General features: G+C 42.0%; 1 protein-coding gene across 6 annotated transcripts in view; it reads right to left on the reverse strand.

The window, feature by feature from the left end:
- Positions 1-17,383, reverse strand: part of LOC122069084 (2,3-dimethylmalate lyase-like) — a 61,081-nt gene that overhangs the window by 23,361 nt on the left and 20,337 nt on the right. For all 6 annotated transcript variants that reach the window (XM_042633030.1, XM_042633029.1, XM_042633034.1 and 3 more), the window contains exons 2-3: positions 16,233-16,444; positions 15,290-15,571 (exon numbers count right to left, since the gene is read on the reverse strand). In XM_042633030.1, coding sequence (XP_042488964.1) covers positions 15,290-15,571; positions 16,233-16,444 — 494 coding nt within the window. The remainder of the gene's footprint in view (positions 1-15,289; positions 15,572-16,232; positions 16,445-17,383) is intronic.

Genomic DNA, 17,383 nt, shown 5'->3' on the forward strand with positions numbered 1-17,383 from the left:
GTTCCCTTACACTTTGCAGGATATAAGGATCGAGTGTGGTGTGATGTCCTAAAGATGGATGTTGCCCACATCATCCTAGGTAGACCCTGGTTATATGACCGGGATGTCACCAATTACGGGAAGTTTAACACCTATGTCTTTGATTCAAAGGGAAGAAGATCAGACTGACCCCCAGTGCCCCTAGGGAAGTTAAGGTTCCAGAACACAAGGGAAGTACATCCAAACACACCCAAGGATTAAAGTATCGGTATCGGTCGCCGTATCGGTCGACCAAAATTAAGATACGTATTGGAGTGTATCGTATCGTATCGGAGATACGCTAAGATACGCTAAAGTTACACAAATAAATGGATAGGAAACATTTTTTTAAACACTTTTGCATAAAGAATTTGTAAAAAAAAAAAAATATTAATAACGTGTATTATGCATAAACACTAAATTGAGGGTATCACACTAAGAATTCAAGGTTTGTAATTGTCCCATAAATGTAAAATCCTTGTTTCCAACTTTGATTTCTACTTTAGTTTGAGAGAAATATGGCTAGCAACAACTTTAGAACAAAAACCCCTCAAAAAATCATGTTTTCTGAAAAATTACCCTTTTTGGCCATTATATGACCGTAGCGCACTATATCAGTACATACCTATACTCACCGATACGTACCGATCGATACATAGTGAAACATACATTTCACCTCAATTTTATATTTTTCATAGAGTCGTATCGGTGCATATCGTATCATACCGATGTGTATCAATGGTATATTGATGCATATCAGTATGTATCATAGGATATATATTGATGCGAAAGGATTTTAAAAATTTCATGTATCGTATCGGTGTGTATCATATCGGTCAACTAAATTTAAGATACGTATCGGAGATACTTTAAACTATGAACACACCCCCACCAAAACACTCAACATTTTAAATCAACAACAATTTGAAGGAGAGTGTCACGAGTAAGGGATGATTTATGCTCTAGTTGCCGTACAGAGTAATACCGATAGGTCACGCTTATTCACTGAGGCTCCTAGAGAAGTGCGACCCTTGTTGAAGAAATTCGAGAGGTTATTCCCTAAGGAACTACCTGATGAGTTACCGCCTATGCGTGACATCCAACACGCTATTAACTTAGTTCCAGGATCCTCTCTCCCGAACTTACCCCATTACCGAATGAATCCCAAAGAACACGCCGAACTCAAACGGCGAGTAGATGAACTGTTGCAGAAGGGATTCATTAAGGAAAGCCTTAGCATGTGTGTTGTACCAACCTTGCTCACGCCAAAGAAAGATGGCACCTGGTGTATGTGTGTTGATAGTAGGGCCATCAATAAGATCACCATCAAGTATAGGTTCCCTATCCCTAGGCTTGATGGCCAACTCTTCGATCTTTTCGCAGATTGATCTCAAGAGCGGGTACCACCAGATTAGGGTTAGGCCTGGAGATGAGTGGAAGACAGCCTTCAAGACGAAGGATGGCCTCTATGAGTGGTTAGTCATGCCTTTTGGCTTGTCAAATGCACATAGCACCTTCATGAGGATAATGAATCAAATGCTTCAACCATTCATTGGCAAGTTCCTAGTAGTTTACTTTGATGACATCTTCATCTATAGTAAGACCCCGTCTTCCCACTTGGATCACTTACAGAAGGTTTTTATGTGCTCTTACAAGAGAAACTCTATGTCAACCTTAAGAAGTGCACCTTCATGAGTGATCAAGTCATCTTCCTAGGATTTGTTGTGTCAACTCAGGGAGAACCTGCTGATCCTGAGAAAGTGAGAGCGATTATAGAGTGGCCTGAGCCAACTAATATCCATGAGGTAAGAAGCTTCCATGGCTTAGCCACTTTCTACAGGAGGTTCATCTACCAGTTTAGTTCTATTATGTCTCCTATCACCGATTGCATGAAAAAGGAGTTTCAATGGACTAAGAGTGCTATGAAGGCCTTTAATGAGATTAAAAAGCTTATGACTGAAGCTCCAGTCCTGTGCCTCCCAGATTTCTCTAAGGTCTTCGAAGTGAATTACGATGCATCTGGTATTGGGATAGGTGGTGTCCTAGGACTAGAGGGCCACCCTGTTGCCTATTTTAGTGAGAAGCTTAATGAAACTAGGCAACGATATTCCACATACGACAAGGAATTCTATGCGATTGTCCAATCACTGCGCTATTGGCGACATTACCTTTTACAGCAAGAATTCGTGCTATTCTCTGACCACTAGACTCTGAGATACCTGAGTGCCCAAAAGAAACTTAACCAGAGGCATGCCAAGTGGGTTGAGTTTCTCCAAGAGTACACTTTTGTACTCAAGCACAGACCGGGTGTCGAGAATACTATTGCAGATGCACTGAGCCTGGTGAATATGTTCCTCAGTCGCACCAATGCTAGGAGTCGGTTAGTGTGCTACTCCAGGCAATGAGCGTAGAGGTTGTAGGGTTCGAGTGAGTCAAGGACCAATACCCCACCTGTCCTAATTTTAGTGAGCCGTTCACTTCCTTGAGTGAAGGCAACCCGGTCAACCGCTCGGACTACCTACTTAGGGAGGGTTTCCTTTTTAAAGGAAGCAAGTTATGTATTCCCAGGACTTCACTCCGAGATTTCCTGATCTGAGAATTGCATACTGGGGGAGTTGCTGGCCATTTTGGTCGAGATAAGACCATCACCCTCTTTGAGGACCGATTCTTTTGGCCAGGACTGAAGAGGGATGTTGCTAGAGTTATGAGTCGGTGTAGGACATGCCAGACCGCCAAACAACAAAAGCAAAACACGGGTTTGTACACTCCCCTACCCGTTCCCCATTCCCCTTGGCAGGACCTTAGCATGGACTTTATGCTTGGTCTACCAAAAACTTCGAGGAGCCATGATTCTGTTTATGTGGTTGTGGACCGCTACTCGAAGATGGCCCATTTCATCCCATGCTCTAAGACCTCTGATGCATCCATAGTAGCCAGACTTTTCTTTAATGAGGTTGTCAAGTACCATTGGTTGCCCCTCACCATAGTGTCCGATAGGGATGTTAAGTTCACTAGTCATTTTTGGAGGACCCTGTGGCGGATGTTGGGCACGAAGCTCCGTTTCTCCTCAGCTTTCCACCCTCAGACCGATGGCCAAATCGAGGTTGTCAATAGGAGCTTAGGGAATTTCTTGCGTTGCCTCATAGGGGAACACCTTACCAGTTGGGATCGAGTCCTTAGCCAGGCTGAGTTTGCGTATAATAGTTCTAAGAACCATACCACTGGTCTGTCCCCCTTTGAGATCTGTTCAGGATACCAACCCCGGGCACCCATAGATCTTATCCCAATCGTGTCTAGTTCTAAGACCTCCCAGTCAGCCGAGTCTTTTGCTCAGCATATACATGATTTGCATGCAGGTATAAGAAGACAGATAGCACTGAGCAACGAGCAATATAAGTCGAAGGCAGATGCGCACAGAAGGCTACAAGAGTTTCAAGAGGGTGATATGGTGATGGTTAGAATTAAGCCGCAACGTTTTGTTAGGGGAAAGGCGAGCAAGCTGCATGCTCGTAGCACAAGTCCATTCAAAGTACTCAAGAGGATAGGTGCCAATGCGTATGCTCTTGATCTACCAACTAGTATGGAAATCAGTCATATTTTCAATGTTGAAGACCTTGTCCCATTCCATGGTACATCTACCATTACCCCTTTCTATCCTGATGACTTTGAGGACTTCCCCTTCACCATTGATGAGACTACTGAACCAAACCAACCACTTCCCCCCACCTCATTACCACTTGCGCCAATGGTCACGAGAAGGACTAAAGAGATTGAGGAAATCCTTGATGAGAAGATTGTGTCCACACACACTGGAGGTTCTAAAGAGTTCTTGGTCAAGTGGTGTGGAAGTCCGGAAATTGACAACACCTAGATCACAATGCAAGAAGTCCAACAACTCAACCCAGACCTACTTGATTATTACATGAGTTTTAACTCACCGGAGGTGAATTCTTCCAAGCCGGGAAGAGTTAATGGGGACATCAAGATGTACAACCGAAGGAAGAAGAAGACCCAACCTTCTTTGTGGTTGGAGGATTAGAAGAAGGAAGAAGAAGAATAAAGGAAGGCTCGATCCAGCCATCCCAACGCTGGATTGAGTCCTCTCCTTCCAAAATTTGCCAAGATTGTGTGGCCCCCACCAAATCTGATAGTGCAGTAGTTTTATTTCCTAAGATTTTGTTTATTTGAGTCTTTAAGTTAATTAGGAAACTAAGTAATTATCCTATTGATTTCTTTTTAGAAAGTTTCTTTGTTTATGAAATAGCATTCCTAGAATAATCTTTTCTTTTTAGTAATTAGTCTCTTATTTAAGTAAGGCCATTGGCCACGGTTCTAATCAATGAATGTGAATTGAAAAACAACCAAGGAGCAAACCCCCCACCCCTCTCACGATTCTCTCTCTTTCAATCGCGTTTTTCTCACTCTCTCTCGCCTTTTCTCTTTATTCTCTCGGTTCTCTCTTCTCTCTTCTCTCGCCTCCCTCTCTCTCTTTCAATTCCCTTTTACTGCTACTGTTTACTGTCAACTACTGTTGAATGTTCTCTGCTGCTGCTACTGTTTACTGTCTACTACTGTTGGATGTTCTCTGCTGCTGTTGTTAATCTCTGTTGATGCTGCTGTTATTCTCTGTTACTACTGCTGCACTATTGCAGCCTCTGTTTGCAATAACTGAAGGCCATACTACGTGGATAGATCATCACTTGGGCTGCTGCTGATCTCCTTTCAATGAATGGATTACTGCTGGACACCATCTTCAAATCTGGGCTGTCTTCTTTATTCTCAGACCTGGGCAGCAGATAAGTATAGGATAAACCCTCCCATTCCCTCCATTATCCCCTCATTATTTACTCTATTACTTTCATTAAAACCCACCCCCCCTTTTAGCCATTGTTTTAACCTTTTATTTACCACATTGTTTGCCTTAAGTATTGCTGGTCTTCTTACTACTAGTATAACTGATCTTAGAGCATATAGCATGGGGTTTCTATCTACTTTTGATGCTTAATAAACTAGTGTTGTAACTTAATTTTTATTGTTGCTATGTTCCCTACCCCATGTTTCCCCTTGAAGCTTGAGTGAGTTTATGTGTTTTTCTTCATAGATTATTATTGTTTTTTGCTATTTTGTCTATTAATCTCATTCTATGTTGCATGTTAAATCTTGTTTGCTGAGTTTCTTTTGTCTTGTTTACCCAAGTCCCTTGAGTTAACCCTATAATCATTAGTGAAGGGAAGTGAAGGGAAATGAAGGGAAGTGAAATTTTTAGAAAGAAAATGGTAACTATTATAATCATTAGTGAAAGGGAGCGGTTTTTCTGGACAGCACGTCAAGAGGGACTTCCTCGATGGAGTGCCTCGTTCTACCATATGGCATGTTCAATAGGGCTGAAATGTTGTGGATAGGTAGACCTAAGGTTCCCCCCTCACATGTCAAGTTTTATCCCTGATGGAGTCGGCCATGTTGCAAAAATAAAGCATTAAAGTCCAATGGAAATTTTTAAATAATTGACAGTATCAAATACAAGGGGAAAATACCAATACACAGGACGGTATGTGATTGAATTTGAGTATTCATAGCATTTCCTAGATATCCAATGGTTGGATTTTCCACATCAACCTTCCACGTGGAAAAACTAGGTGTGTATTCAAGAGACTCTCTTGACTGTCCGTGCAGTCCAGAGAAATTTTCTCTTTAAATCTTACCAAATATGATTGTTAAACTTTTCAAGTGGATTCTTTATTTTCTATTAAAGTGAAGTTGTTGATGGGGTAATGATTTGTGTCTAATATGACACCAGCCCTCTTTAGTTATAATAACGGAGAGAAAGCTCTAGAGAATTACAAAAACCATTAAACCCCTTAGGGTCCATTTGGCAACTGACATTTTTCCTAAAATTTACTACTAAGCAAATTTATCATTTAACAACAATCTATGATTATTTATCAAGGAAGAAAGTTCTCTGTGGGGGTCGTGTGGCCCCAGCACCAGCGAGCCGGCCAATAAGAGTGCACACGCAGGCATTGGCCAATAGGGGCTCGGTGGTCATTTCGCAGACTCTTATGTCCGGGGCAAAGCCATGCACCCCCATAGAGAACATTCCAACATTCATTAATATTTGGTATTTCCCAAGTAAGGCCTCATTTCTACTGCTGCTTTTTTTTTTTTTTTTTTTTTAACTTGATTTATTAGATATTTTAGGTGTCAACTTGTTTTTTTTTTTTTTTATTTTTTTTTTTTTTTTATATAGTATATACTTTAATATTTTTAATTAATTTATGATGTAGTTGGTTTTTGATGACATAGTTGAAATAAAAAATATAAGAGAATGATTTGGCTTGTCTAATATGAAAGAGGCCACATTTATTTATAATAATAGATTAAGGTTACAACTAGCATAAGGATGAGTCACAAGTCTAGATACATTGAACCTAGATACTTAACACTCCCCCTCAAGTTGGTGCATATATATCACGCATGCCCAACTTGCAGAGTAGAGGATGAACAATTCTACAATATAAACCTTTAGTGAACACATCAGCTAATTGATTCTCTGAGGTAACAAACGGAATACAAATGAAACTTTGTTCTAGCTTCTCCTTAATGAAATGCCGGTCAATCTCAATATACTTTGTTCGGTCGTGTTGACCTGGGTTATGAGCGATATTGATAGCAGTCTTATTGTCACAGTAGAGCCGTATAGGACCAGCAGTAACAATCCCAAGATCACTGAGAAGAACCCTGAGCCAGATAAGCTTGCAAACCCCTTGAGCCATAACACGGTATTCAGTCTTAGCACCTAGGAAGGTGCAATAACCAGAATTAGAGCGACGATCAACAACAAAACCTGCCCAATCAGCATCAATAAATGCCTCGAGTCTAGTATTGTTGTTGGTAGAGAACAAGAGTCCCTTTCTATGAGCAAATTTCAAGTATCTCAAGATACAGTACACTGCTTCAAGGTGAGTAGACAGTGGAGCATGTAGGAATCGACTCACAATTCTTACAGCATATACAATGTTAGAACGGGTATGAGAAAGATAATTCAGCTTACCAGCAAGTCATTGATACCTTTCTCGGTCAATGGAATCTCCATAGTCACTGCAAAGATGATAATTTACCTCAATAGGAAAGTCTGCATGTTTACACTCAAGCATGTCTGTCTCCCTAAATAGAACCAAGACATGTTTCCTTTGTAAGATGAAAAGGCCCTTGTCAAATTGAGCAACTTTAATCCTAAGGAAATATTTGAGAGTCCCCAGACCTTTAATTTCGAAGTCTGATGCAAGCTGAGCATTGATCTTGGAAATTTCAGCATCATCGTTCTTGTGATCACGATATCATCCACATAAACTATAAGAGCAATAACTTTACTATCATCATCCCTGACAAATAAATTGTCATCGGCCTGACTTTATTTATAACCAAATTGTACTATAGCCTTGAGGAACCAACCAAACCAGGCCCGGGGAGACTACTTTAGACCATAAACTGATTTTTGCAAGAGGCATACTTTCTCGACAGCAGAAGGTTACTCAAAACTCGGTGGGATGTCCATATATTCCAAATCACCATTTAGGAAGGCATTTTGTCACTTCAACTGTTGGAGATTCCACCCAAGGTTGGAAGCACAGGATAGCAGAACGCAAACAAAGTTCATTTTAGCCACTAGAGCAAAGGTCTCTTGGTAATCTAAGCCATAGGTTTGCGTGAAGCCCTAGGCAACTAATCTGTTTTTGGGCCTCTCAATGGTGCTATATGCCTTGGACTTTATAGTAAAGACCCATTTACACCCCACAAGCTTCTTTGCAGAAGGAACCAGCTCCCAAGTAACATTCTTCCAAAGGGCCTGCGTTTCCTCCACCATAGCATCTTTCCAACCTTATGGAATAGAAACAGAAAACAAAGTGAAAAAAATACCCGGTAGGACGGAGATAGGGACTCGTAGAAAAACAAAGTTTGAAATAGGCCTAACTCTTTCCTAACGGCAAAGGGAATATCAATAACAGCAATAGGAAGATCCATATAACTTGACTGCAACACAGGAGGTGGATTCAGGAGCACTGATGACCGTGGCGGGTCTCTTGCAGGCTGTTTCTTCCAACGAGAATATATAAGTAAGCTCCTTTTTACTACTTTCCTTTAGAGGTTGCTCCCCCTCAAGACGAATAGTGGCAGTGACAAATGGACTTGAAGGAAGCTCGGACATAAAATTCTCCCCCTCAAGAGGTGATTGAATATAGGGCTCAGACTTTGCATCTATGGTAACAATGAGCCGGCGAGAGGGGGGATGGTAGCATTTGTAGCCCTTCTGGGAAGAGGAGTAGCTAAGGAAATGCATCAGAAGGCACGAGGATCAAGCTTAGAGCATGCACGTTACACCCATGCCCTAACCCGGTCTAGTTTGAACTGTTGTAATAGGTCTCGAACCGGAAGTGGAAAGTACCACCGGTTTTGGCTAGCGGAAACCCATTACAAAGGGGGGAGAGATGACCCCACTTGCTCGTGTATTGCTTGTCAATCCAACTGGAGGGGATTCAAGCCTTCCGATCCAAGACAATAAGTGACCCGACACTCTTACACTTAAAATCCTGGCACACACCAAGACAGCCAGAAGACCATACTTAACACCAAGGGCAACCACCTATGGGAGACCTACTAGAGAACAGCAAGTAGTCAAGACACCTGACTGTCTTGACTACCGGAAGCACCTGGGCCTGGATCCAGTGGTCTGAATCCGGTGGTCACTTGTGCGGCTGAACTGGTTCCGATGCCTGTGGACCCCGCCACCGATGTCAGGGATGACTCCGGATGATTCTGTATACTCCCCCACACCTTCTCAATGACTTGTATTTCGTATGAGTCCAAGGAGACGGGCCTGAGTGTCTTGAATCGCGAAATAATCCATTTGGGCAAAAGAGGACCCAACCAAACAGGCCCTAGTGATGGACTACTATATAAGTGGAAATGAGGATTCATTTCCCTCATTTCTCACTTGTACAATCGTGGGAGAGGGAAAGAGAAGGAGAAAAAGGAAAGGAAGGAGAAGAGGAAAGGGAAGGAGTTTGGAGCTCACCTTGGTGCCGGCTGCAAGCTTAGTTGCCGAAATCCTTGCTGGAGGTAAGTGCCACCTCTCCTACTACTCTCTTCATTTCGAGCTAGGGAAATTTGAGTATAGATGTGAATCTTGACCTCCACACCTCCCCAAGCTCGGAGAGTGCATATTTCACCTCCCCGGTGAGATTGCCAAGCTCAAACCAAGTTCGGTGAGCTCCGGCAACAAGATGGACCAAATGACCATCTAGGGTTTCGATCGTTCAATCGACGCATCTCCCAAATGGCCCGATGGAATCGGGATTTCTTTAGCTTAAAATGATGCTAGGAGCATCCCCTACAGACTCCACGGAACAAATCCTGGCAATCGGACCAGTGCCGGAAAGCCCCAAAACCCACGGTTAACTTCTGTGTTTCCACCAGAAACACCCCATCGGAAGCACTGGGTCTGGATCCGGTGGGTGAATCAGGTGGAGTTCCTCAGCTTCATGTGCTCTCTGCCAGTGCCACCGGATTCACATCTGATGAATCCGGTGGCTGAATCTGGTGACCTGTACTGTCCAAGTTGGACAGTGTCTAACTCCTTTGGGGGTAAACCTTGTGGACCCCTTCCGATGTTTCCGACACGTATTGACATTCGATTACCTTTGTGCCTAGGACAGAGATGCACACGTACCTCGAGGCCAGTAGTGAGTTGAACTACCGGTTTGCACACTTGGAACCAAATTGACGAAAAACATCTAAGGTGAGGGATGGTTGACTTTATTTTGGGATTGTTTAATTATATTAGAATTGTTCACATGTGTTAGGATTTTCACATGATTATTTAAACTGCTTAAATGATTTTGATGTGTTGTTGGAATTGGTATGAGATGTATGTTGTAAGACGGAATCCAGTGGCCGAAGTGGTTCCGGTACCGTGATTGCCGTATGGATGTTGCATTCATGCATTGATTATGTGCATTAGATTAGATGTAGCCGCGGATTACACTTTGTGGCCGATGGTGATCCCAGTATCGTGTACTCCAAGACTACACTTGGAAATGGATACGCTTCGTGGCTGATGGTGATCCCGGTGTTGGGTAGTCCATACTCAACTGCTTGTATGTTAGAATAGGTATATAGTCATGGGTTACACCTTGTGGCCGATGGTATCCTGGTATCGTGTACCCCGGGACTATACTTGAAAATGGACCCGCTTCGTGGCTGATGGTAATCCGGTGTCGCGGTGTCCATACTAACTGTATCATTATGAAAGGCATGTAGGATATTGTGGTTAGGTGACATTCCCCATGCTACATCCCCTTGCCAACATAGAGTAAGGTGTTGGATAACCCAATGGTAGTATGTTCGATGAACCTTTCCGAAATGCCACACCCACTGTACGATGTGATTGTTGCCAAAGGCGGGAACTAGTCCTGCCTGGCCGATGGTGATCCCGGTACCGTGACTGCCAGGAGGGGGTTATCAGGGGTTAGCTGGGTGACCGATGGACGCATCCTGGGACCGGCAGGCTCCTAATCACGGCTAGGGTTTGTATCGCTGTGTAGTCGATGTGCGAGTTCTGAGACCAGGGATATAGCCTAATGTGTCGTAGTAGCAGTACCCGACTTAGTTGTATTGTTAGGTGGTTTATTAATCAAATGGATTTCACCATTTGCATCATGGACTATGTGTTTAATTTATGTATTCATGTCATCATGAAATATTATATATGTGAATGCTTGTGTTTGGTTGTGCATGAACCCCACCCCTCACTGAGCAAGTTGGAAGCTCACCCCACGTACATGCTATTTTTTAGATGATGTAGGTATAGTAGTGCCGTTGGGTGGTGATTCGGCCTCGACGGGGCCTGACTATGGAGTAGGTGACTGGTGGATGCCAGAAGCCGAAGAGCATGATCAGGATTGTGCCTGTGACTACTGTGCATACGCGGCACCATGAGCTACATGGGGTATTTTTTATCTTCTGATACCGACCGGGTGATTTTATATTTTTGCTCTTATTGATTATAAGTCTTGAATTATTGTAATGGAATAATTTGGAATATTTATATGATATCACTAGATGTTCCCCATTTTTATTATGATTCCGCTATTATACTCTGATTCCACTACTACTGGTTTGGTTCGTGTTGTGAGATTGTATATGTTAAGGTACTACTATCAGAGATCTTGGTAGGTTGCTAAGACAGGTGAGTGTCTTACTCACACCACTGGTATTCCAAATGGTAAGTTGGGTTTACTAGAATTGGGCTGTGACAATGTAGGGGTACAGTCGCAGGCATAATACCCAAGGTGGAGGGGTCCGGGAGACGATTTTGAAGTCCAGAACACTGGAGGAAACCTTGTTAATGAAACAGGCAGCAATAAGAACTGCATCACCCCAATAAGACTTCAGAACATTATGGTATACATAAGGGAGCTGGTGACATTAGTAGATGGCAGTTCTGCATCTCAGGAATACCATTCCATTCTGGAGTGCGAAGACAAGAAGTCTAAAACCCAATCCCCTAACTATCAAGGTATTGGCAAAAGCTAGCATCAATTAGTTCAGTCCCATTGTCACTCCATAGGATCCAGGCCTTGGCATCAAACTGGGTCCAAATCATGGTGAGGAAGGTCCGGAAGCACTGAAATGCTTTAGATTTATGATGACGAAGAAAGACCCATACATCATAATGAATAACAGAAAAAGGATGCTCACTTTATTAAAAGAAATAGAATAAGATGTTCTAGTGTGTTTAACACAAGTTTTGCAATGAAAAGTGTCAAGACTACAATGCTTTATAACTATGGAAATAATAAATGCAAAGTACAAAAGGAAGGATGACCAAGACGCTGATACCATCGGTGCACTTGTTGAAGGATAGTATCAGCCGGAAGAGTGAACAGAAAGAGGGGTGTGCACAGCAGTAGGGGCTGATTCTAGATGGTACAGCTCGTCCCGTACCCTACCATAGCCAATCGTTGGGCCCATCACCAAATCCTAAAAAAGACAATGGGTGGAAAAAAAATGAGACAAAACAATTGAGTTCAACGGTAAGATGGCAAATAGAAAGTAGATTAGCACAAAGATTGGGAACATGAAGAACAAAAGACAAAAGAAATAGTAGGGGAGCATTGAACAAAATCTTCACTAGAAATAGAGGACAAGAAGCCATAAGCAACCCAGACTTTGTCCTTACCAGAGATAGGGATGTAGGAACAGAACAAGCCTGATGAGCTAGTCATATACTCAGAGGCGCCGGAATCAAGGAGCCAAGAGGGACTAGAAGAAGTAGAAACATGGAAAATACCTGACTAAGCAAGATGGGAAGCAGGGTAGGGGTTGGTGTCCCCAAGTGGGACATCATGCATTGTAGGGCCTGTAGCTGATCTGAGGAGAAAGGCACAGATGAAGACGAGCATGTAGGTGGAAGAGCAAGGTCAAGAATAAAACCATCAGCAGTCTCAGAGAGATGAGCCTGGGGCTGGTTAGATCCTTGTTTCCCACCACAACCCCCTCCCTTGGGGCGACCATGTAGCTTCCAACATATCTCCTTAGTGTGACGGGGTTAACCACAATACTCACATTTAACTGGTTCTCTGGTGGGTATGGTAGATTTAGAAGAGTCCACACTAGCAGGAGTATAAACCAAAGCATAGTGTGAAGTCATTGTCGGCATCATAATAGAACGGCGGCGGTCATCCTCATGCGGCAGCAAATTATAGGCTTGCAGTAAAGTAGGAAACGTGTCATAACCAAGGATCTGAACATGGATCGGATCGGATCGGATCGTATGCTGGATTGAGGCCGGTAAGAAATTCATAGACATGCTCCAGTTCATGTTCCATCTGGAAAGGTTTAGTATCCAGTGCAAACAATGGGAACAGGGTGATAGAAGTCGAGTTGCTGTCACAGAGAGTTCAAGGTGGCATAGTAGGTAGACAAAGACAGATCTTTCTGAGAGGTCTCACAGCCTCCCATAGTTCATGGCAAGAATTCATCAGAACAAAGCTAGAGCTGATAGTAGGTTCCATAGAACTTGGCAGAAAAGACATAACCAATGCATAATGGGCCAACCAAGAGTTGAGAGTAGGACCTTCAGGAGGCCGAGGCATGGCACCAGTCAAATATCCTGAAAAATGATTACCCCTTATGGTCAGTAGGATAGCACGACACTAGGGAAGCTAATTAGACCAATCAGCTATGTTGGGCCTGGTTGGAGAGTGGGATGATGCAGAGAATCCCCAACACGAGGTGCCTCACCACTCCCAGTTTCGAGCATGACAGTGCTTTTGCCACCCTCAGCCATGGGGTCTGAGAAGAGGTCAACAAAGATGGGTTTGAAGCAACGAAGATGGATCAGGCTACTACTACATAACAGGCACATGGTCAATCAACAGATCACAGGCAGTGTGGGCTGCAATAGTGGAGGCACAGGTGGTAACAGCAATGCTATAGGAGGGAGGCACGAGATGTTGAAGGGAGGCGACATGGTAGTAGCTTTGCAAGCAGGCAGCAGTGGCTGCAGGGAGCAAAGCCGGCAGCAGTGGTTGCAGGGGGCGACGCCGGCAATAGTGGCTACAAGGGAAGGCAGCAAGGGTTGCAGGGGCGATGAATGTAGCGAGGGCTGCAAGGGTCAGCGTAGGAAGCAGGCACTGTAGGGGGCAACGCGAGGCAACATGGTCTGCAAGGGTTACACAAGGCAAGAGGGGTTGTAGGGACAACATGAGGAAGCGCGGGCGGGAGGCACTAGGGATAGCGACGAGAGGCAAAAGGGGTGGTGACGGATCATGTGGTAGGGTTAGGTGGTCAGTTATAAGGCATGGTTCAGTCAACCATGCTTGACCAAGGGAGGTCGAACCCTTAAGGCCAGCGGTGGGAACCCTACTGGTGGTGGAGAAACAATCAAAAACCAATTAGGGTTTTTGGCTTTGATACCAAGTTGAAATAAAAAAAATATAAGAGAATGATTTGGTTTGTCTAATATGATAGAGGCCACCTTTATTTATAATAACAGATTATAGTTACAGCTAGCATAAAGATGAGTCACAAATCTCGATACATTGAACCTGGAAACTTTAACAGACTTGATGTGGCTTAATGTTAATTTTTTATGATATAATGTATATGTTGTAGGCTTGTAGCATACTAAATGATGTTAGAAAAGAGGGCGAAACTAACACTTGGGTGCCTTGGTCGCCAAGGCATTGGCACCTTGTCGCTTAAGCGCATAGGTAGTCCTCCACCGCCTTGGGTTGCTTTGACAACTACGACGGATAAAAAAGAATAAAATAAAAATTGTAGCGATTGTATCTAGTTGATACGTGACCGATATTGTCGATACATTGTTGATACCTATTGATACGCTCGATACATCTCTTATAAACTACAAAACACGATATGTGACAGAAAAAACACTAACCAAGAAGCCCTGTAAGGTTTTCTAATATTTTTTTATTTTTGCATGTATCTTAAGAATTTCCATACGTTTCTTGACCATTTTCATGTGTATCTTTAGCATATCTTACATCTCTCCAATACGATACTATCAACAATTGAACCTTATAAAACTAAATGGGGTTGGCTACATGGATCCGATATGATACGATACGTCTCTTAATTCTTAAATCAACCTTCTAATATGATACCCAATGCATATACTTAAACCTTGCTGGTAGAAGTACTGAAGATTTTGATTTAAGAGAACATGTGGCCCCAAGAGTGAAATAGAAGAGAAATATTTGAAATTTGGATTCTATCAAAAAAAAAAAATTTAATAATAATAATAATAATAATAATAATAATAATAATAATAGAAATCATTTGGATAAGGTTAATTGAGTACACCTAAGTAAATTGCAATTAGAAGAGGAAAAAGTGAAAGCCTTCAATGAATCGTTTCAGTGTAATTTATAGATTGCAGGCAAGATAAACATCGATAGGCCAAGAAAGAAGAAAATGAATTTGTCAAAGCAATAACAGATAATATTTCTTAGAGAATACAGAGGTTTTACTTGATGCGGTGTCTACATGATCCAACAAGGCAACAAGAATGAACAACAATCGCTAAAGAAAATGATATTAAATTTCATGAGACCTAATACATCTAAAGCATACTTAATCATCTAGTGATTTTTTTTTTTTCCTGTTAAAGTTTTTTTGCTTTACATTCATATTTAATAAGCATGATATTCATTAATTGACATTTGCGAATGCATTTAGAAAAATGTACCATCTTCGGGACTAGGGGAGAAATCTCACAGAAAGACCTCATCTCTTCTCTTGAAGCAAGCGCATCAATGAAAAGAACATCTGCTCCAGCCTCAGCAAAAGCACGTGATCTCCAAAGTGATTCCTCGAAGGATATCGCTTGGCGAGAATCAGTTCGCGCTACAATAACAATGTCAGAACCACTCTCTTTCCGAGCATCAATAGCTGCTCTTATCCGCATCAATGCTTCCTCCCTAGATACCACTTTCCTTCCACGAGTGTGGCCACAAGCTTTTGGGGAAACCTTCGAAGAAAGCACAAGATAAGGAGCATGAGTGAAATTTTCTAATAAGGAAGATCACAGAACCATGACATAAATTGCTCGTTCAAACATCAGAAATCAAGGTCCACAAAGTAATTTCCAGGGAAAATGAAAGAGGCAGTTTTCCCACAAAACAAGAACAAGCTTGGGGAGGTATTTCAGCAATCCCAACCTAACACACTCTTAAAGCATCAAGAAGAGTCATCACTTTACGAAAAAGTCAAGAATGAGTTAACTGTGAGTGAGATATAAGTGATCATGTGAAATGTTTGTCTCTCGCACTTCTCTTTTAAATTTCCTTTTTTTTTTTTTCTTTTCTTTTCTTTTTTTAATTACTTGTGGACAACCATTAGTTGTTGAATAACTTAAGATATTACAGTTTTAATAGGTTTTAACTTTTAAAAACTCTGGACCAGACTTCTTTCACTGAATACAACTGCCTCCATCTACAGCATTAATTTTAAAAAAAAAAAAAAAATCTCCATAATGGTAAATGGATAAACTACAGAGTGATTCCAAGCAATTCAAAGACAAATGTGAGGGGAATCTGGCAGAACTAGGTTGATACCATAAACTTGTTCAAAAATGTTTCCAAATGCTAATGCACTCCTAGTGATTGTTTGCTCATAAAGAAAATATGAACCTGGTCCTCAAGAATTATCCCTGCAAAACCAGCATTTATGAATCCTTTCACAGTTCTCTTAACATTCATTGCATTCCCATATCCATTATCCCCATCTCCTATGACAGGGATAGACACAGCTTGAGTGATCTGATACCCTTGATCCACCATTTCTCCATAAGAAATTAAACCGACATCCGGTATTCCCAATCTAGCAGCTGAAACTGAGAAACCTGAGAAAACAAGATTATCATCAGATTCACCTTCATATTTGAAAATGTGTAAAGAAGGAATGATACAGGAAATCACAGAAAATTGCTTATTTCAGTGAAAATAAGAATTGGTACAGGCTATACACATATTGGCTTATAGTCCTCCTTTAATGGGCGTATAATATGGGTAGCAAGAGAATATCAAGATCGGTTATAGGAGTATCTGATGAGGACATCAGCCCAGTTGGTGATGGATTTAAAGTATATCAGAGGCATCGTCACAGATATCAACCTTCGTCAGCCTCCATATGGACAGACAAAGAGTTCCGAGGATTCACATTGCTAGAAGACCCACCGAGTCAAAGCCCAAAGGCTGGTTCAACATTAATTAATTCCTGGCTCTTTGGTTCAATAAACCAGCCCAAATATTGAGCTGATTTTGACTTCCAGAAGACCCCATCGATCCAGATTGCAGCAAGAGGACTCTGCCAAGATTTTGATAGAAGATTACAGCTGTCCAAACAGCCATACCTCCAAGAGAAGCCATCAAATTCAGCAAGGGACTTGTTTCCTTCTTTTTCTGTTTTCTTTCTTGGATAGAAAGCCAATCCTTTATTTGGTTCCTTTAAGTAGATTCTAGGAATAATATCACTTTCTTATTTTATTTCCTTAGGCCTTTCTATGGAAATAACCTTGAGGGGAGTGAATAGGTTATGTTAGTGAATTTTAAACCTTTTCGATTAATGATTGCCAAATGTGATTGTGAAATGAAAATTGCGGAAAAAGTAAAAAGAATACAATCACACAACACCAAGGTTTATAGTGGTTTGACTCAATCCGAGTCTAATCCACTCCCTACAAGTTCCACTTGTAAGGTATTCCACTAGCTCTTCCCTTTCAGTACAGTAGGTAAGGAGGAAAACCTTTACAGAATCTTTCAGGATAAGAGAACTCGTACAA

The sequence above is a fragment of the Macadamia integrifolia genome, unplaced genomic scaffold, assembly GCF_013358625.1.
Source record: "Macadamia integrifolia cultivar HAES 741 unplaced genomic scaffold, SCU_Mint_v3 scaffold532, whole genome shotgun sequence".
NCBI classification, from domain to species: domain Eukaryota; kingdom Viridiplantae; phylum Streptophyta; class Magnoliopsida; order Proteales; family Proteaceae; genus Macadamia; species Macadamia integrifolia.